Raw genomic sequence first — 21898 nt, 5'->3', positions numbered from 1 at the left:
GCATGACTCACCGAAGGGTTTTAACTGATGGAGGGACATGATCAGATCAGAGTCTTAAAAATCTCACTCTAAAAAGGGTACACATTGCATGATTCTAACTATACAATATTCTGCAAAAGACAAAACTATAGAGACTGTGAAAAGATCAGTGGCTGGCAGGGGTGGAGGGGGAAAGGAAGGAATATGCAGAGCACAGGGGATTTTGGGGGGCAGTGAAGCTGTATGATACATGGTAGATACATGCCATGATACATTTGTCAAAATCCATCAAATGTGCAACATCAAGAGTAAACTCTAATGTGGACTATGGACTTTGGATGATAATGACATGTCAGTACAGGTTCATCTATTGTGACAAATGTACTGCTCTGGGGGGTGGGGGGTTGATAATGGCAGAGGCTGTGCATGTGTGGGGCTGGGGTATTTGGGACATCTCTGTACCTTATGTTCAATTCTGCTGTGAGCCTTAAACTTCTCTAAAAAAGTAAAGTCTATTAATTACAAGGAAAAAAAAGGAAGAAGGAAAGGAAGGAAGAAGTGAGGGAGGGAGAGACAAAGGAAAGAAAGAGAGAGAGAGAGAGAAAAAAAGAGAGAGAGGGAAGGAGTGAGGGAGGGAGGAAGAAAAAGAAAACAAATCTGGCTGCTGTGTAGAGAATAGACTGGAGGTGGGCAGGAAGAATGGGGAGGACCAGTTAGGTTTTTCTGTTTTCTTGCTAAGTTCCTTGGGGACAAAGTACATAAGCTCTGAGAGCTTCAAGTTTTCATCTGTGATATGGGGACAAGCATATAAAGTGACACAGCATATAGGAAATGCCTTGCAGAAAATTTGGCACAAAGTGGGCACTCAGTTCACACTCGCTAAATGCAGAAGAATGAGGGTGGCCATGGGAAGAACGGCAAAATGTGTAAGGACACGAGAGGTCTCTGTGTAGGGCTAGCACACAGGAAGCTGCATAGCAGGTAAAAAAAAAAATCTGTTTATTAGCAGAGGCAAAAGCATTTAGCAGAATGCTTGTCCCAGGGCTGACGCTGTGTGCCTGTGCTTTGGGGGGGATCAATACCAATAACTGCTAAGGTTTATTGAGTGCTAACTGTGGCAGGTACCGTTATAAGTGCTTTATGTGAGTAAGCCTGTTTTGTTTCCTCAACCAGGCCTTGCATTAGGTACTGCTACTATCTCTGTTTTGTATCTGGGGAAACCGAGTCATAAAAGTTCATCAGCCTGCCCAGTGTAAGTGACAGAGCTGGCTTAAAAGAGGACCAAAAGATGCAAACCTGAAATAACAGGCTGGGCCAGCACAAAATAGTTATAACATGACACAAAACAGGCTAGCTATGATTAAGGATTAAATCACGTGGGAAGCAGTGCAGAATAGCTATGAAGAGCATGACACTAGAATCAGCCTGCCTGGGTTTAGATCCCAGTCCTTGCACTTTCTGTGTGACATTGGGCAAGCTATTTGGCTATGCTTTGACTCAGTTTTCACATCTGTAATAGTGGTATAGTAACAGACCATATCACGTGGACTTGTTTTGATGTTAAATGATAACATGCATATAACTCACTAGCTTGCCTAGGGCTTCAAACAAGGGGTGAAGCTCAAACCCAACCAACACCCAGCTACTGTTTATCAAGAACCATGTTAGGTGCCTGCTGACTGCAAGGATGAAAAGAAAACATGAAGTCTGCCCTGGAGGACCTCTCGGTATGGTGGTGTGGAGGTAGGCTCAAATGCAGAAAATAAGACAAAAGGCAGGATGTAAGAATCAGTCACTTATTCAAGCAAAACAGTGCCAGTCACCATTCTATAGGGATATAGTGACTTACAAAGCAGATGAGATCCCTGTACCTAAACAGCCTATATATTCATGCTGAAGAAGGGCAAGGGATACTTTCCAGAGGGGTCTTGCAGACCATGGTTAGGACTGTGAATTTCACTCTGCTAGGGATGGGAAGTCCTTGGGGGAGTTTAAACATGGGCTTGGCATCTGATTTAATTTTAGAAGAATCACTCTGGTGGCTGTTCAGAGAATGGATTGAAGGGGGCCATGGGGGATTAAGATGTCCTCAAACTCTCTACTGCTCCTTTCTCCTTAAATCTAATTTTCCCCCGTACCTATCTCTGGCCACTAGATCGTGGCAGAGGTAATGCTGTGTACCTTCTAACTCTGGCCTTAAGACACAGACACCTTCCACTCCTCTTGTAACCTGCCCTCTTGAAAACCAGCTGCCATAGAGAAGTCTGACTCTCCTGAGACAGCACTGCTGTGAGGAAGCGCAACAGCCACATGGAGAAAGAGGGAGCATGTGGAGGGACACGGAGATACCAGGCATGAGTGTGAACCCTACCTTCCAGCCCAGCCAAGCCACAAGCTCCAGACAGCAGAAAAACTGTAAAAACTGAAAGCCCTGCCCAGATTCCTGACCCATAGACTGGAAGCAGATAAAATGGTTGTGGTTTTAAGCCACTAAGTTTTGCGGGAAGTTTGTTACATAGCAATGGAGACATGAGTAATAGGAGAAGCAGGAAGACCACGGAGGAGGGGGCTGTAGAAATCCAGGAGAGAGAGACAGGTGACTTGACCTATGGAAAGGAGGGCGGGGGGAATCAGAAAATGCAGGCAAGAGAAAGTCACACACACACATCATTATCATCATCATGAGTGGGAGAAACTCTGGGGTCTGGAGACCCTGCAACCCCCACAGTCGAGGAAGGACTGATTGTCCGAGGGGTGACTTTGTTGTCAGACACGTCCCTACCATCAGGATAAACACCACAGAAGAAACATTCCAGACTGCCAGAAAATAGGCTTAAGGCACAGAAATATTATTTATTAGAAAAATTAAAAAACGTCCCAGAAGAAAAACTGTTCATCTTAATACAACATCTACTGTTTATGCACAACTTCAGTTATCAGGCTTGTGAATGCGCATTACCTCCTTTGGTTCTACCACCAATTGTCCATCGTCGTTAAATGAGGAAACAAGCTCACAGAGGAAACAATTACTGTTCTTAAGCCTCACTGGCAGGAAATGGTAGAGCTATACTTTGAACCTATAACTTTTCAACAAATTAAAAATTTCTTTTAGTTATGTCACTAAAATTTCCACATTTATTTTAAAACTACATACGGTGTTTTAGTTTTCTGTCTCCTGTTCCTCTCCATAGGCTAGTTGTGGAATGGTTCTTTTTTTTAAATTTTTAATGTTTATTTATTTTTGAGAGAGAGAGAGAGACAGAGTGTGAGCGGGAGAAGGGCAGAGAGAAAGGGAGACACAGAATTCAAAGCAGGCTCCAGGCTCTGAGCCATCAGCACAGAGCCTGATGTGGGACTTCAACACATGTACTGTGAGATCATGACCTGAGCCGGAGTTGGAGGCTCAGCCGACTGAGCCACCCACGTGCCCATAGTTGTGCAATGGTTTTTAAAGCGGGGTCCAAGGAACTGGCATTGGAATCTTGTAGATAGAACTTGACAAAACACAGATCCCTGGGCCCCTCCCAGGGAACAGGCTTTCTGGTAATGGGGACTCAGCATCTGCATTTTAGTAAGTAGGGCAGGAGGTTTCCAAATTCTTTGCCTTCAGGGGAAAGTTTGAAAGTCACTGAATTGGTGGATCAACACACCCTCAGAAAGCAGATGGACTGGCTTAAATGAAGAGAGGGTATGAAAACAGTTTAATTGCAAAGTAAATGAATCACTGCATCCTTGTTCTGGAGATCTTGCTCTACCATGTCGTGTGGGAAGGGGAGGGGGCCTAGGGGGTCTCCTTCTCCCCCTCCCAGGCTTGCCCTGGGGGCCAGGAAGGGAAGAGTGTGCAAGGTGAGCAGTGGGGTGACAGGGTGAGGAAGGGGAAGAGTGGAATTTCGGAGAGCAGACACTGCTGCAGACACTGGCGGGCTTTCCCTGTTTTCATCCTCCAAATAGGCATTATTTCCAATTTACAACTGAAAGACCTGGGAATCAGGAGGTGGGGTTACTTGTGTAGTGGGACAAGAGGAGTGAAGATTGGAACCCAGGACTGCGGGACTCCAGCCCTAGAATGTTTCCCAGTGCCAAGATGTGCCAATCAGGTGGTAGGATAGTGTGATATGAAATCACAGGGGGTTTCAACCTCACTCCTCTACTCATTAGCTGTGTGGCCTCAGACTAGGCATTCCTCTTCTTAGAAAGTGTCCATGTCTTTCAAAAGGAGGTTGAATTACCTACCACTGAGAAGTTCTGGGTACCCAGTAGCCTTTTAGTAAAAAGTAATTGCTTAGGAATGAGAAAAGGCCAGGATGCCAAAGTCAAAAGGGTGAAGTGACCATTGGGGCAATTTCTTCCACAGTGGACTGTGTTAGGTCGGGAGTGGGTCCCCCAAGGGAACGTGAAATGGGCCCCAGTGCTGGAGCCATTCCCAGGAGTGGTTACAGCACATGGGAAGGAGCAGAGGGCTGCAGGGCTGGCTGGTGGTCCCACAGGTTTCTCCCAACCCCAATTTCTATGATTCTGGGCATCAGGAGCCACACTGTTTTTCTCTGTCAGAGTGCCGCTCTTTCTCCTGGGGGAGCTGGCAGATCTGTCGCTGGCCCGTTGGCTGGAGATGCATGGGCAGCAGAGCCTGGCATTTCTTTACAGACTCTCACTGTCTCTTTCTTGTACGGCTTTCTTCCCGTTCCCACGCCCCACCTCTGCAAGTCCCCAGGGATCTGCTTTTTCCTGCAGTGATGAGGGCAAAGGCCTTGGGCAAAAAGATAGACCAGGGCCTCCCCGCTCCAAGGCTGCTCTGCTGGGACCCTCAATGATTCATTGTCCCTGGCCTCCCAGACCCCATCCCCTCCCAGGGAGAGGAGGCAGTGGGTGGTGTGCCGGTCAGCAAGTCCGTGCCCAGTACAAGCTACGGCTGGAGTCTTCTCAGTCCTGAGCTTTTTGCTTTGCAAGGTTGCAGGGCTCTTATTCATTCGAAGAGTCGGCTGGTCCTGAATGCTTTCAGCAAAGATTTAGGCACTGTGCCAGGCACTAGGGGTACGATTCAGAAAAAGTCCTTAACCTGATCCTCAAGGAAGGTCCAGTTCATGAGACATGAGAAGTAAACAATAATGATAGGTTAAGGGCTGGTTTTTTCCCCTCACTCACTGCACAAATAGACATTAAGAATCTGATATGTGACAGGAACTGTTCTGGGGCCTGAGAATACAGTGGTAATGAAACAAAGTCCCTGCCTACATAGTTTTCTGTTGTAGAAAATAATACAATAAAATAAATTACATCGTACTTATATTAGTTACCTATTATCTATCTATCTATCTATCTAGCTACCTATCATCCGTCTGTAATTTTAAGCAGTGATAAATGCTTAAAGAAAAGAAAATGCACAGTTGGGCCTCAGGGGCAGAGATAGAATATTCTGGCAAGTCTCTCTGAGGAGGCAGGATTTGATCAGAAATTTGAAAGGAAGTCAGAGGGTAAGGAGTGATAATATCTGCAGAAGTGTTTTAGGACAAAGAAAGCCAGTACAAAGATAGTGTCCCAGACACTACACAGATTACTCTAGATGTAAGGACTACTTCTTCCCTCTTTTATAGACAGGGAAACGAAGAGCTACAAAGGTGGACAGACTTATCAAGGGCTTTGAGGCTTGTGGAAGAGGGGCCTGGGACCTGACCCAGGTAGTCTGCTCTGCCTGTTATAGGGATTGGTAGGCTTTCCACCAGAAAGCCACACCATCTACCCAGGCAAGTCCTAGATGCTGTGAGCACAGAGGGCGTTGAATTCAACTGCAGGGCAGAAGGCAGAGAATGGGACGTGGAAGCATGACTGATGGACATGGGAATTACACCAAGCCAAGGGAGGCCTTAGCCTTTCTTCTCTGCCTCTTCTGGCCCCAAAGCTGTCCCTCACCTGTGTACCTGCCTGCAGTCATGAGAAAGAGAGGGAAGCTACTCCCCCAAATCCTCAGGGCTCACTCTGTTCACTTTGATTGGCCTTCTGTTTAAGTCACCATCCCCGCTCACCCTTCCTCACATACCTGTCCCTCTCTCTGTCTTCTTCTGCTTCAACCATGTCTCACGACCTGCCACTAGAATGCATATTTGCTTGTTTTCCATTTTCTGTAATTTAGATCTCAGTTCCACAAGGGCTATTGTCTATTTTGTTCGCTGCTGTATCCTCTGTGCCTGGCACATCTTTCATGAAGAAATCAAAGGAGAGCAGGCAGAGCTCAGTGGGTATGTAACCATTCGGGAGAGTTAAAGGGAGGACTTTTCCAAGCAGACACAGGCACTGGTGCAAGAGCAGAAACTGTGCATTTCATAATACTTGCTGGAGCGTGCCTGGCACTCTGAATTTACTCAATAAATATTTGTTGAATGAGTGAATATCTGGAATTTTAAATTCCAGGTTCATGAAGCTCTGAAGACTCTAGGCAACTATGTGTGAAATATAAAGGAACATTATTTATAATGTGCTCTGATGGGATGTATGAGAGTTCCCAGGAGACAGGGAAGTTGAGAGCTGATCATAACTCAGGAGCTAATGTGCTAGGAGGTTAGAAAAAGTCTCCTTCTTCCCTGCCTCCCTGGCCACAATCTGCCCATCTGTAAAATGGGGACACACAGAAGAAAGACGAGGGACTCTTCTAACTCTGGACCTGTAAGATTTTATAAAATATCCTCTCTTCTGGGACAGGTCCACACATCTCTGACTTGCCCCAAACATCTTCCCTGGAAACGGTAAGACTGGGGCGGGTACCAGGGGGAATATCCGAGCCTTTGATGCCTTTCCTCAAGGTCTTGTGTTACTTATGCTTTCTGGCTCTCCCTCTCCAACCCTCTCTGAGGTCTGACCTTCTAATGAGCGGATGCACATTATCAGCCTCTGTGGTTTGAACGGGTGCCTGTAATTTAGTCTTGCCTAATGCTGGAAACTGAGAGTAGGGTTTGTGTAATTAGGCTGGGGCCTCATTAACGTCTGCCTCCTTGGGTATTTTTCATTCCTGATTCCTCCTGTCCTGTATTTCTAATCCCATCTGTCTGTATAGGCACGAATGCCTTTTTTTTTTTTTTTTTTAATCACTCCATTGTGGAGCCAGTCTTGAATTTGGGCCCAGAATGGCCACGGCCATCACAAAGCATGAATCTTAACATGCCCTGGGATGGCCCCTGTTCTGCTTTCTAAATAGAGTTTTGCAACTTTACTGAGAACCTGGATGTCTGGGTTGCCCTTAAGCACCTCGAGCTTCCTGGCAGTGCACCCTTAGTTTTGGTGTTTGACAGAGACCAGAGTAAGGGACTCTATCATTTTAATTGCTGCAATTACTGATGATTTAACCAACTTGTGTGCAATACTTTGCTATTTATAAAACACTGCTAGAATCTGACCTTGAGCACAGACTTGATCTGCATTGTTCACTGGTAATTTCCTAAGACAGTTATTCTCTTTTTGTGCCTCCTGCCCCCCATTCTGTGGGGTATTGGTAGATGGCATCAACTTGGCTCTCTTTCTCCCTGATCTCTGCTTGGCTTTGGCCAAAATGAGGTCCCAGCAGAAGCCTGGAAGGCAGGGGAGGGAAAGATGGTGATGTTTCTCAATAGTGCCCACCCTGCTTCAGTAATAGGACTCTGGAGGTAGCTGGGTTCCTCCACCACTGCTGATTCAAGCAGGCAACCATCCTGCTCACGTCTAGGTGAAGCCTGCTAGATTAAATCTACTAGTTCCATTTCCTCTCCTGAGCCTTCATCCCTGGGGATGATAATGGCTTCCGGCTGTTGTTAGATCCTGGATGCATCATTTTCCCTTAGCCCCACACACTCCACTGTAAGCAGTTCCTTCATAAAAATCTTTCTATAAACCATTTGGGGGTGAATTCTATTTTCTGCCGAGCCCCTTTCAGATATAATGTCCAATATCTGGAATACAGCCTGCAACCTAGCAGGCCCTTAATAAATATTTGTGGAATGAATGAGCAAACTTTTCTCAGATCTGAGCAGTGGATTTCTAAGGAAGAGCAAGACACACATCTTATATCCTGGGTGACCTTGTATCACACTCAACATCCTGGAGAAATCACTGAGTGATTTCTGTGCAGTGCCTTCTGTACAGACTCTGAGTCCATGCATGCCAGCCTGGGGTGGACTGAACAGGGTCAAATGCCAGGGAATAGACAAGGGTAAAGTGAGGAAGAGATTAACAAATCTCAGTATTTAAAGACATTTGGAAATTCACTAGGCATAGAACCAGAACCCGGGTTCAAATCCCCAAATGCTGCCACTTCCTTTTCCCCAGCTCTATTGAGATGTGATTGACCAATAAAAATTGCATATATTTAAGGTGTACAACATGTTTTGATATATGTATACATTATGGAATGCTTGCCACAATCATGTTAATTAACATATCCATCATCTAACACAGTTAACCAGTTTTCTTCCTGCTAAAAGTACTTGAGATCAACTCGCTCAGCAAACTTCAAATACACAATACATTATTATCAGCCATGGTCTCTGTATTGTATGCTGTCCCCAGAACTTACTCATAACTGAAAGTGTATATTGTTTGACCAAAGTCTACCCACTTCCCCAAATCTGCCAGCCCCTAATAACCACCATTTTATTCTTTGTTGCTATAGGTTCTGCTTTTTCAGATTCCACATAGATGTAAAATCATGTAGCATTTGTCTTTGTGTGTTTGGCTTAATTCACTTAGAATAATGTCCTCCTGGTTCATCCAGTTGTCACAAACGGCTGGTTTCCTGCTTTTTTTAAGGCTGAATAATATTTCGCTGTATATATACCACATTTTATTTACCCACTCACCCACTGACAAATATATAAGTGGTTTCCACATTTTGGCTACTTTAGACAAGGTGGCAATAAATGCAGGAGTGTACAAATCTCTTCAAAATAGTGATTTTATTTCCTTTGAATATATACCCAGAAGTGGGATTGCTGAATCATATGATAGCTCTATTTTTAACTTTTTTTTAAATTAAAAATTTGACCTCCATACTGGCTGTACCAATGTGCATTCCCACCAATAGTGCATGTGGGTTCCCTTTTGTCCACATCTTTGTCAACGCTTGCTATCCTTTGGCTTCTTGATAATAGCCATCCAAACAGATGTGAGATGATATCACACTGTAGTTTTGATTTGCTTTTCCCTGCTTAGTGACGTTGAGCATCTTTTCATGTACTGGTTGACATTTATATGTTTTCTTTAGAAAAATATCCATTCAGGTCCTTTGCCCATTTAAAAAAATTGGATATTTGGTCTTTTGCTCTGGAGTTGTATGACTTCCTTATGTATTTTGGATATTAACCCCTTATCAGATAGGTGGTTTGCAAATTTTTCCCCATTCTGTATGTTGTCTTTTGTGTTTAATGATTGTTTCCTTTGCTGTTCAAGAATTTCTTAGTTTTGGGGCGCCTGGGTGGCTTAGTCGGTTAAGCGTCCGACTTTTGCTTAGGTCATGATCTCGCGGTTCATGGGTTCGAGCCCCGCGTCGGGCTCTGTGCTGACTGCCAGCTCAGAGCCTGGAGCCTGTTTCAGTCTGTGACTCCCTCTCTCTCTGACCCTCCCCTGCTCACGCTGTCTCTCTCTCTCCTAGAAATAAATAGAACATTAAAAAATAAAAAAAAAAAAAAAAGAATTTCTTAGTTTTAGTTTAATTTTCCTTCTGTTATTTTTTTTCTAGTTTCCATAAAATTGTGGTCTGCAAAGATGCTTGCTATTATCTCAATCTTCTTAAATTTGCTAAGACTTGTTTTGTAACTTATCATATAATCTATCCTGAAGAATGTCCTTGTGCACTTGAGAAGATTGTATATTTTGTTGCAATTGGATATAATGTTCTGTGTATCTCTGTTAGGTCCATCTGATCTAAAGTGTAATTCAAATCCAATGTTATCTTACTGGAAGTCCTGTCTCAGTGATCTAACTAACGTTGAAGGTAGGGTGCTGAAGTTTTCTATTATTATTGTATTGCTGTTTTCTTCTTGCAGACTTGTTAATATTTGCTTTGTATATTTAGGTGTTCTGCTGTTGAGTGCATAGATATAGTTACAATTGTTATATCATCTTGATGAATCGATCCCTTTATCATTATATAATGCCCTTTGTTATCTCTTGTTACAGTTTTTGACATAAAGTCTATTTTGTCTGATATAAGTATAGTGACCCTGCTCCTTGTTGCTTTCTATTAGCACGTAATATCCTTTCAATCCCTTTACTTTCAGCCTGTGTGTGTCTTTAAAGTGTTTTTAAAGTCTCCTGTAGGTAGCATATTGCTGGATCTTGTTTTTTTCTAGTTTTGTTTTTTAATTCACTGAGCCACTCTGTGCCTTTTGATTGGAGAATTTAATCCATTGACTTTGTTTTTTTAACTTAAGAGATACAGAGACAGAGACAGACAGAAAGTATGAGTAGGGGAGAGAGGGGAGAGAGAGCTTGACATTGGACTCTATCCCCCGACCCTGGGATCACAACTTGAGCACAAATCAAGAGTTGGACACTCAACTGACTGAGCCACCCAGGTGTCCCTAATCCATTCACTTTTAAAGTAGCTATTAATATATAAGGACTAACTATTGCCATTGTTAATTGCTTTCTGGCTGGTTTGTAGTTCTTTCGTTTATTTCTTCTCTTGCTGTGTTCTTTTGTGATCTGATGATTTTCTGTAGGGTATGCTTTAAATCTTTTCTTTTTCTGTTTTGTGTGTCTACTATAGGTTTTTGCTTTATGCTTACCATGAGGCTTATGTAAAACATAGTTATAAGTCTATTTGTTAATAATTTATTGTCAAGTTGGTTTACATATAACACCCGGTGCTTGTCCCAACAAGTGCCCTCCTCCATGCCCAGCACCCTCCTTCCCCTCCCCCCTACCCCCATCAGTCCTCGGTTTGTTCTCGACATTCAAGAGTCTCTCATGGTTTGCCTCCCTCCCTCTCCCCCACTATTTTTCCCCTTCTTCTCTCCCATGGTCCTCCGTTAAGTTCCTCCTAATCCTCCTATACGTGCAAACATATGATATTTGTCCTTCTCTGCCTGACTCTATTTCGCTCAGCATAATACACTCTAGTTCCATCCATGTTGCTATACATGGCCAGATTTCATTCTTTCTCATTGCCATGTAGTATTCCATTGTATAGATAAACCACACCTTCTTGATCCATTCATCACTTGATGGACACTTAGGCTCTTTCCATGTTTTGGCTATTGTTGAGAGTGCTGCTATGGACATTGGGGTACATGTGCCCCTCTGCATCAGCACTCCTGTATCCCTTGGGTAAATTCCTAGCAGTGCTATTCCTGGGTCATAGGGGAGTTCTATTGTTAATTCTTTGAGGAACCTCAACACTGTTTTCCAGAGGGGTTGCCCCAGCTTACATTCCCACCAACAGTGTAGGAGGGTGCCCGTTTCTCTACATCCTCGCTCAGCATCCCTCCTCATTAGGGAAATATAACAGTCTATTTTAAGCTAATACTTATTTCATTTCAATCACATACAGATTCCTTTATTGCCCCCCCCAATATTTTATGTTTCTGAGGTCACAATTTACATCTTTTTATATTGTGTATTCATTAACAAATCATTATAGCTATAGTTATTTCAGAGTTCCATAGTTATTTAAAAGACAAAAGTATTTTGTCTTTATACTAGAGTTAAAAGTGATTTAAACACCATTACATTATTAGAGTATTCTACATCTGACCAGATACTTAAACTTTATCAATGAATTTTATACTTTCGTATATTTTCATGTTACTAATTAGTATCCTTCCATTTGCCAAATTCCCATCAACTAAAAGTCAGGTGCTTGGATCTCCTCAATATTTTCTACCAAATGGCTGTCAAAGTTTTGCACACCACTTCTAACTTACTGCCTCCTTTTAAGCAGCTCCTACTATGAGACAGTCTCTCCCTTGTTAAAGAGGTGGTCCAGGGCATTGGTGCCCCACACAGGCTCTGGGGCTAGACTGCCTAGGTTTGAACACAAGCTTTGCCACTTACCGGCTGGAGGCCTTGATTCCATCACCCAATTCATTGTTGCTTCAACCTTCTTATCTAGAAAATGTGGATTATAATAGTACATACCTTACAGAGTTGTTGAAAGGATGAAATGAGTCAATACATGTTAAGTGCTTGGAGCTGTGCCTAGCACGTAGGAAATGCTATAAAGTGTTTGTTAAATAAATAAAAATTCATGAATTTTGTATGTGCAATTCAAGCAGGCTTAATCAAAAAGGGATTTTTTTTTTTGGCTAAGGTTTGGAGATGAAACTGGATCCAGGGCTTTGAATAACATCATCAGGTCATTCACTCTCTGTCTCTCTCTTGGCTGTATTTCCCTTTGCTGCCTTCAATCTGAGCAAAGCCTTCCCTCAGGGGAAAAAAGAGATGGCCACCAGCAGCTCCAGGTATTCATCCCACCAGCTCTGCAGCCCCAGCAGAAGGCACACGTGTCTCCTCACCAAGGGCTCCAGTGAAAGTCTCACCATGGAGTCTCCCCGGCTCGGCTTTGATCCCATTGCAGTATTCTGATTCAGTGTAACACCAGCTGGCATCAGCTCCAGACACCACACAGACCGTAATTTGAGGAGGGGTCACCCAAGTGGAAAATCTAGGTCCCATTCCCCAAAGTAGAAAAAGTGAATCCTGGGTCTGCTCTACCACCCATCCTGGTCAACTTTTATGAAGGTACTTCCTATGTACAGGACTTCAGAAGACATAGGCCTTGCTTGTACTGCATACTCGGAAGTGATCAAGGGCATTGTCAGTGCAACAAGTCTCTCTGAAAGTCTCTCTGAAAGCATGTACTGCAAGTTAAGAGACCTGCTCAATGTTCCTACTTTGGGAGAACAACAGCTAGGGCTTGAAATAGCACCACCTGCCTGGGGAAGATTCTTACTGACTCCCTGCCGGCAGGACACACGGTGAGTGGGGCTGGAGCTACGTGGTTTGTGTGCACATTCTCCCAGGTCTGTAACTTGTGGTTTGCCAAAACAGGCTGTCTAGTGAGACTGTAAGCACCATTCTGGGCATGGACAGAATAAATCTCAATAGCTGCATGGACGCCTGAAGCCAGGCCTTTGGCTGCATTGGCACTGCTCTCATGGCTCTGGCTACTCAAGGTATGGTCTTCCACCAGCAGCAGCAGCATCTAGGAGCTCGCAGGAAATTAAGAATCTCGGGTCCTACCTGAAGACCTGATGAATGAGAATCTGCAGTGGAACAAGATCTTCAGGGGATGTATATACACATTATAATTTGAAAAACACTATGTATTAGTTTTCCAGGGCTACCTAAACAAAGTAGCACCAACTGGATGCCTTAAAACAACAGAAAAGTATTCTTTCATAGTTCTAGAGGATAGAAAACTGAAAGAAAGGTGTTGGCAGGACTGCTGAGCAAGAATGTGTTCCATGGCTGTCTCCTAGCTGCTTCCGGTGATTGACAGCAGTCACTGGCATTCCTTGGCTTGTACACACATCACTTCAATCTGCTTTCATCATCACATGGCATTTTCCCTGTGTCTCTGTGTTCAATTCTCTCTTCTTTTTTTTTTAATGTTTATTTATCTTTGAGAGGGAGAGAGAGAGAAAGAGAGAGAGAGAGAGAAAGAGAGAGAGAGAGAGAGAGAGAGAGAGAGAGAGAGAGAGANTGAGAGGGAGAGAGAGAGAAAGAGAGAGAGAGAGAGAAAGAGAGAGAGAGAGAGAGAGAGAGAGAGAGAGAGAGAGAGAAAGTGAGAGCCCAAGCAGGGAAGGGGCAGAGAGAGAGGGAGACAGAGAGTCAGAAGCAGGCTCCAGGCTCTGAGCTGCCAGCACAGAGCTCAATGCAGGGCTTGAACTAACGGACCGCGTGAGATCAGGACCTGAGCTAAAGTCAGACACTTAACCAACTGAGCCACCCAGGTGCCCCAAATCTCCCTCTTTTTGTAAGTACACCAGTCATAGTAGATTAAGGGTTCACACTACTCCACTGTGACCTCATCTTAACTAATTACATTTATAACAACCCTATTTCCAAATAAGATCACATTCTAAGGAACTAGGAGTTAAGACTTTTTGATACATCTTCTGGGGAGGGACACAATTCAACCCCTAACAACTGTCTTCAAAGCCTGCCATTCCTAAATGCTGGGAGACTAGCTGATTAAGAAAGACCTGGAAAAGTTTTATAAGTTTATTTTTTCAAAAAATTTTAAATTCAGGAAGAAGTTGGGATGTCTGGAATGAGGCTTGGGGACATCTATTTTTGCAAGGTGACTCTTGCTTAGGCAGCATATCCAGTGGGGTCCTCAGCTTTACAGGTGATCCAGCCCCAGTTCAGGGCTGATGTGAGAGCTACCTCAGGAGGTTCTCTATCAGGCTGCCCACTGGGATCACCCAGGAAGTGTTAAAACTAGAGATGCCCAAATCCTACCTTTAGAGAGTCTAATGAAATTGGACTGGTATATTGCCTGGCCATCAGGATTTTAGAACATTTCCCAGGTGATTCTAATCTGTAGCCAAATTTGAAGACTAATGGGATGGATGTTTTCATTTCTATTTATTACAAAATAAGACAATTCAGTTCCTTTTACAGACAAGGAAACAGGGCATAAGCACAAATAAATTTGATAATTTTTGAAGTACAGTTTGAGGCAGTTTTGTTTGTTGCTTATAAATTTAGAATTATTATCTTTTCCTTGTCTTTATCATAATGAATTACTTTCTTTTCTCTAGTAATGCTTTTTACCTGGAAGTCTTTTTTTCAATAAAAGTTCAAGTTTCAGTTTTTTTCCCCTGATATGAGTAAGCTACATCAGCTAGCTTTCTTTTGACCAGTAGCCATATATATATGTATATATCTATATGCCTTTCAAACTTTCTATATTATTATGTTTTAAATGAATATATTGAATGCAATATAGCTGGATTTTAAAAAATCTACTCTGAAAAATTCAATGTAGATGCTCTGTAAATTAGAGCATTCAGTCCTTTTACACTTAATGGAACTAATGATATATATTGGTGATAATAAATATTTAACAATTCATAGCTTATACTTTGTGGAGGTTGTAGTTCTCACCAGTGACCATGAGAGGGCGACGCCAGTGGACTCAAAGGCATTTACAGCCTTGGAAGGACAGAGGAAACCAGGCATGTTCTCTCTGGGGTTCCACCATTGCTTCCCAAGGTGTGCCGCCCCTGCAATGTTTGGGCACCCTCCAACTATGGGAAGAACAAAGGATATGGGCTGGGGGACGGAAGTGTGGTGAACAGCGGGACAAAAGAGCAATCCAATGGTCATGCCCATCCATGAGTTAAGAGTAGGTGAGGGCAGGGGCGCCTGGGTGGCTTAGTCGGTTAAGCGTCCGACTTTCGCTTAGGTCATGATCTCGCGGTTCGTGGGTTCGAGCCCCGCGTCGGGCTCTGTGCTGACTGCCAGCTCAGAGCCTGGAGCCTGTTTCAGTCTGTGACCCCTCTCTCTCTGACCCTCCCCTGCTCATGCTGTCTCTCTCTCTCTCTCTCTCTCTCTCCTAGAAATAAATAAAACATTTAAAAAAAAAAAAGAGTAGGTGAGGGCATTCATTTGACTCAGGGCAGAAGCTATTTACCAATACCAATATGTATAGAAAATTTTACAAGTCATTTAGAATGGTATCACTCGGCTTATATATTTGGATGTAAATCTACCAACTTATTTTATTTGTAATATCCATTCTATGTTGGTTTTTCTCTCCTTTCATATCTTTTACTATTTTTTCCCTCTCTTGTAGCTTTTAAGTTTTACTACATTCTTTATATTTTTTAGTAATTATCCTAGAAATTACCTCACGCATCTCTGACTTTTTAAAGCCTGTTATTAATCAATACATTACTTACCTCCCTGACAATACAAGAGCTTCAGAACACCTTAATTCCATTTCCTCCCAACCACTGCTATTTTACTATCATGTATTTTAATTCTTTGTGTATTTTTTAAATCGATAAGGTATTATTATTATTTGAAGACAATGTTTATTAACATTTACCACCTTCTTTGTCTTACATATCTTCTTGCAGCTCTATGTTATTCTGGGATCATTTTCTTTTTGCCTTAGGCACATTCTTTACAATCTTCCTTACTGATATTCTCCTTGTAAATATTTTTATTTTGCCTTTATTCATAAAAAATATTTGCCTGAAGATGGAATTAGAGCTTGGCAATTAGTTTCTTCTGGCACCTTGAAGATGTCATTCTACCACTGTGGCCTGAGATCTGTCAGTCTGTTACTCCAATAAAATTAATCTGCCTTTTTCTCTTGCAAAATATTTTAAGGATGCTTTTCTTCATCTTTCTGTACTTACACTATTGTGTGTTGGAGTATAATTCTTTTTATCGATTCCGCTTGAAATCTGTTCAGCTTCTGGTTTTGGTGGTTTGGTATCTTTCTGAAAGATTCACAACCATCGTTTCTTAAAATACTGCCTCTGCTCCATTCTCTTTTCAAGAGTCTGTTTAAATGTTATTTTCTCACAAGAACGAATCAACTCTTCTACATTTCTAGGCTTCTTCTCTTTGTGCTTCATTTAGGATAATTTCTTCAGCTCTACCTTTCACTTCATTAGCACCTTTTTAGTCGTGTGTAATATGCTGCTAAATAGAACACATCCAATAATTCTGGTTATTGTAGTTTTCATTTCTGAAGTTCTATTTGGTTTTTTAAAAAATTGGTTGTGTCACTTTTTATTGTTTTCTATTTCTGGAAGATATCTTCAAACTTGATTTTTTTCAACTTAATAAGTATATATATATATATTTTTTTAAAACTATATATTTAAGAATATATATAATATGTAAAATTATATATATATAATATAAATATATAAAAATATATATAAATTATATAAATATATATATATAAATATATATATATTTAAGAATTAGTGTCTGATAAGTCCAATATCTGGTATCTTTCTGAGTCTTTTTCTGTTGTCTATTGTTTCTGTTTCTTCTCATTCATGGTGTCTGTGCCTTGTTATCTTTGTCTATGTACTAGCTATTATAAAAAAATTATTTGAAGCCTAGGATGAAAGTACCTTCTTCTACATATGATTTCCTTTTCCTTCTAGCATGTTTGGGATCACCATAAACCAGCTATAATGCTTGAGGTTCCCAGAAGATCAATCAAACTGCAATTCAAGCTGCAAACACTTGTGAGGGCTCATCTCTCATCTACTTATAATTCACATTCACCTTGAAGATGTGGTCCTTTTGGGTCTTGGCTTATTGTGGGGAGAGCCTGTCATTGCATTCCCCACCTCGAGTGGCCCTGAACATTGATGTCTGTCTCCCTTGTTCCTGCTAGGCTATCAAACCATCTTTAAATTCGCCAGATTTAGCAAATACTCTTAGAAAAAAGATAACTTTTGTACTCATTCATCACTCTGGGTTTCCATTTCTGCATCATTCTCTTCTTCGTAATTCCTTACTGGATGCCAACTCTTTGAAGGCTTTCAAGATGATCATTATTTAAAACCAGTTGTTAAGTTGTTTTCAGTGGAAAAGTCAGTCTAAATAATCTAGGCCATCATTATTAGAAATACAAAGCCACAGGGGCGCCTGGGTGGCTTAGTTGGTTAAGCACTCAACTTTTGCTTAGGTCATGATCTCGCGGTTCGTGGGTTCGAGCCCCGCGTCGGGCTCTGTGCTGACTGCCAGCTCAAAGCCTGGAGCCTATTTCAGAGTCTGTATCTCCCTCTCTCTCTGACTCTCCCCTGCTCACGCTGTCTCACTGTCTCTCTCTCTCTCTCCTAGAAAAAAAAAAAAAAGAAAGAAATAGAAAGCCACATATGTCTTGGCACATGATTGGCACTCAGTAAATAATGGGGCTGAATAAGGGGTGCCTGGGCAGCTCAGTCAGTTGAGCTTCTGACTCTTGATTTCAGCTCAGGTCATGATCCTAGGATTGTGGGATCAAGCCCCACACTGGACTCCATGCTTAGTGTAGAGTCTGCCTGGGATTCTCTCTCTCTGCCTCTACCCCTCCTTAATTCTCTCTCTCTAAAATTAAAAAATAATATAAAAAAGAAAAGGCTGCGGTGCATGGGTGGCTCAGTTGGTTAAGTGTCTGACTTCACTGAGCTCAGGTCATGATCTCACAGTTTGTGAGTTTGAGCCCACATTGGGCTCTGTGCTAACAGCATTGACTCAGCTTCAGATCCTCTATCTCCCCTCTGTCTGCCTCTTCCCTGCTCGCACATGTACTCTCTCTCTCAAAAATAAAATAAACATTAAAAAAAGAAAAAAATGGCTTAATAAGTTGAATTAACATAATTTCCCAAACATGCTCTCTCTCTCTTTTTCTTAAATAGTTTATTGTCAGGTTGGTTTACATATAACACCCAGTGCTCATCCCAAGTGCCCTCCTCCAAGTCCATCACACCCCTTCCCCTCACCCCCACCCCCCTCAGCCCTCAGTTTGTTCTCGACATTCAAGAGTCTTTCATGGTTTGCCTTCCTCCCTCTGCCCCACCATTGTTCCCCTTCTCCTCTCCCATGGTCCTCCGTTAAGTTCCTCCTAATCCTCCTATACGTTCAAACATATGGTAGCTGTCCTTCTCTGCCTGACTTATTTCACTCAGCATAACACACTCTAGTTCCATCCATGTTGCTATACATGGCCAGATTTCATTCTTTCTCATTGCCATGTAGTATTCCATTGTATAGATAAACCACATCTTCTTGATCCATTCATCACTTGATGGACACTTAGGCTCTTTCCATGTTTTGGCTATTGTTGAGAGTGCTGCTATGAACATTGGTGTACATGTGCCCCTATGCATCAGCACTCCTGTATCCCTTGGGTAAATTCCTAGCAGTGCTATTGCTAGGTCATAGGGGAGTTCTATTGTTAATTCTTTGAGGAACCTCAACACCGTTTTCCAGAGGGGTTGCCCCAGCTTACATTCTCACCAACAGTGTAGGAGGGTGCCTGTTTCTCCACATCCTTGCCAGCATCTAGAGTCTCCTGATTTGTTCATTTTAGCCACTCTGACCGGCATGAGGTGGTATCTCAGTGTGGTTTTGATTTGTATCCCCCTGATGATGAGGGATGCTGAGCATCGTTTCATGTGTCTGTTGGCCATCTGGATGTCCTCTTTGGAGAAGTGTCTGTTCATATCTTCTGCCCATTTCTTCACTGAATTATTAGTTTTTCAGGTGTGGAGTTTGATGAGTTCCTTATAGATTTTGGATACTATCCACATTTACAAAGATTGTTTCTTACTTTTACGATGCACAAAATGCCCATATTCCACCACTGATGAGGCTTAGAACCAATGCCACCTCTTCCTCAAAATTCTTCCTGTTTCCTCTACTTCCCCAAATCTGAATCCTACTTCTTCCCTAGCTAAACCCTCATGAGACCTGATCTGTATTATTCTGGTTGCTTTTAACTAGATAGAAATGTATTAATACAACACTTTGTCTCTTCTGGGGATTTGCACTTTCTTGACTTTTCTTGGCTAATGAAGAATTCCCTCACTCTCCCTCAAGCTAAACATACATTCTAAACAGATTCTTTGAAAAATGTTACATCCAGCACTTTTAGGTTTGATGTCCTGAGAGGGGAGTCTCTGAACAGTTAGGCTGCCATACGCCGGAAGCAAGCTGTAGCTCATGCTAATAAACCCTTACATTTTACAGCACTTTAGAATGAGTAGGGCACTCACTCTCACATACATGCCTCTTACTTGAGTACAATCATCATGCTGAAGATGAGAAACAGAGGGTGAGAGAGACTAAATAATACACCCGAAAAAACTACAAAGATGAAACAGAACCCAGTCTTTTCTCTGCAAGCCCGGGGCTTGTTCCAGGAAATGGTCATTCCCATCGCGATGACACCCAAACTCTTTGGAAGTAACCCTTGGTGTGTAAAAGTACATGTAGTGCAGGAGTTAGGTCAGGGGCAGTAGACAGAGAGGTTAGCTCTGTGAGATATCCCACACACGCGTCTCAAATGACAGTCTTCTGTATCTCAGTCCTCCTTACCTCACAACCTTGGTCCCATTTCTCAGGACTTGCATGTCCACCATACAGCCCCCAGTAACATAGGCAGCTAGGTTCAACTCTGAGAATTCGGCCTGAAGGAGAAAGCAAAACAAAAAAGGATTCATCAAAAACTAACGATGCTAAAAACTGCTAACATTTATTGGGTACTTCTATGTGCCAAGTACACATATATACCTTGCCCGAAACTTAGGCAGTTGGTGGTATTATTTACTTCCCTTTCTGAAATGTGAGAAATCTGAGGTGTAGAGGCATGGTGCCATGTCAAAAGTCCCATGATTAGTAAAAGGTAAAGTTGGATTGAAACCTACATGTCTCTGATTCAAGCACCTATGCTTTTAACCACTCCTGACTTCTACTTCCTTGAAAGTGGAAGAAGATACTCCAGCTTCAGCACTATACAAGTGCCTGTCCAAGGCCAGAGGCTGTTCAGCATAACACTTTCCCTGGATTTCTCCAGCTTCAGGTCATGCAGGGGTATGGCATCACAGCTATGTGATCACTTATCACTGTTAATGGAGCCTGTCTCATCTTCTGCCCACTCTTACCTCTTTTGGTCATGGCCCTTCCCACCTACATGGTTAAAGCACCATGTCTGTGCACTGCAATAATGCCCCCTCAGTACAGCTGATGGGGTTGGTACCTGACCCAGGGTGGAGAAATAAGGTGCCCTTGTATTAGAATTTGGAACTGCTGAGTGATTTGTGCAGTTTCCTTCCAGGGGCTGTATTTAATACAAAAACCTGAGTACAGTTGAAGACCACATTTTCTGCTATCTGGATTGGGAAAGTAAGAACACAGGGGACGGGTGGGGGGTGGATGTCACAGTCACTATGAGAAGGGCCAAGAGGCAAGAGGTGGGGAGTACTCTTGCTTGTTTATGTGCCAGTGACAATCCTGACCTTGGGTGTTATGCAATACTTCTATATCTTTATAAATTCATCATTTTTCTTATTTGTTTAAGCAAGATCTGCTGCATTTCTTTTGCTTGTGACCAGAGTCCTGTGGAATACATCCCTCCTACAAGATTATATACTCCCTGGGAATAGTGATTCATGGCACTACAACCATCTGTATTAGTTTCCTAAGGTAGCCATAACAAAGTACCAGCACCAGGTGGCATAGACAACAGAAATTTCCTTTCCCACTGTTCTGGAGTCTAGAAGTCCAAAATCAAGGTATTGGTAAGGTTGGTTCCTTTGAAGGCTATGAGGGAAAATATGCTCAAGGTTCTTATCCTTGGCTTGCGATTGCCACCTTCTCCCTGTGTCTCATCACACTGTCTTCCTTCTACGCATGTCTCTGTACCCAAAGACCCCCTTTTTATAAGAACACCAGTCATACTGCATCAGGGCCCACCCTAATGACCTCACTGTAACTCTGTAAAGACTCTATCTTAAAATAAAGTCACATACTGAGGGACTGGAGCCTAACACTTCAATGTGTGAATCTTGAGGAGACATAGTTCAACTTGTAACCCCATGTTAGAAAGTGCATAGTACCAAACTATGCCTTACACACAGTAGATGCCAAAAACCATTTCTCTGGATTAAATGAATGAAAATAACTTCTCATACATATGAAAAACTCACTATGTGCCAGATACTGTCCTAAACTTTTTACATGTATGAATTAATTTAATCCTCACACTTGTCCAGATGAAAAAACAAAAACAAAAACAAGGCAGAGAGAGATTGAATAACTTGCACAATGTCACACAGTAAGTAGCAGAACCAAGATTTAAACCCAGGCAGTCTGGCTCTAGCCTATGCTTTTGATGGCTACACCCTCCTGCCCTCACTGTTTAGCTGAATAAGGCACTGGGTAGATTACAACTGGGAATTTCAGTGACCTAAAAATAGCCCATTTGAAGAGA

The 21898-nt window shown here is 42.4% G+C and overlaps 1 protein-coding gene across 2 annotated transcripts in view; it reads right to left on the bottom strand.

Annotated features, from left to right (window-relative positions):
• The window catches only part of SYN3 (synapsin III), a 432592-nt gene that overhangs the window by 358532 nt on the left and 52162 nt on the right, over window positions 1-21898 (bottom strand). The window contains exons 3-4 of one of the 2 annotated variants that reach the window (XM_039230444.1): window positions 20005-20096; window positions 12817-12819 (exon numbers count right to left, since the gene is read on the bottom strand). In XM_039230444.1, the coding sequence (XP_039086375.1) occupies window positions 12817-12819; window positions 20005-20096 (95 nt within the window). The remainder of the gene's footprint in view (window positions 1-12816; window positions 12820-20004; window positions 20097-21898) is intronic. The other variant, XM_039230445.1, reaches the window with a different exon arrangement.

Source organism: Hyaena hyaena, unplaced genomic scaffold (assembly GCF_003009895.1).
Source record: "Hyaena hyaena isolate Hyena2069 unplaced genomic scaffold, ASM300989v1 scaffold_46, whole genome shotgun sequence".
Lineage (NCBI taxonomy): Eukaryota > Metazoa > Chordata > Mammalia > Carnivora > Hyaenidae > Hyaena > Hyaena hyaena.
This window is presented reverse-complemented; position numbering and strand designations above follow the sequence as displayed.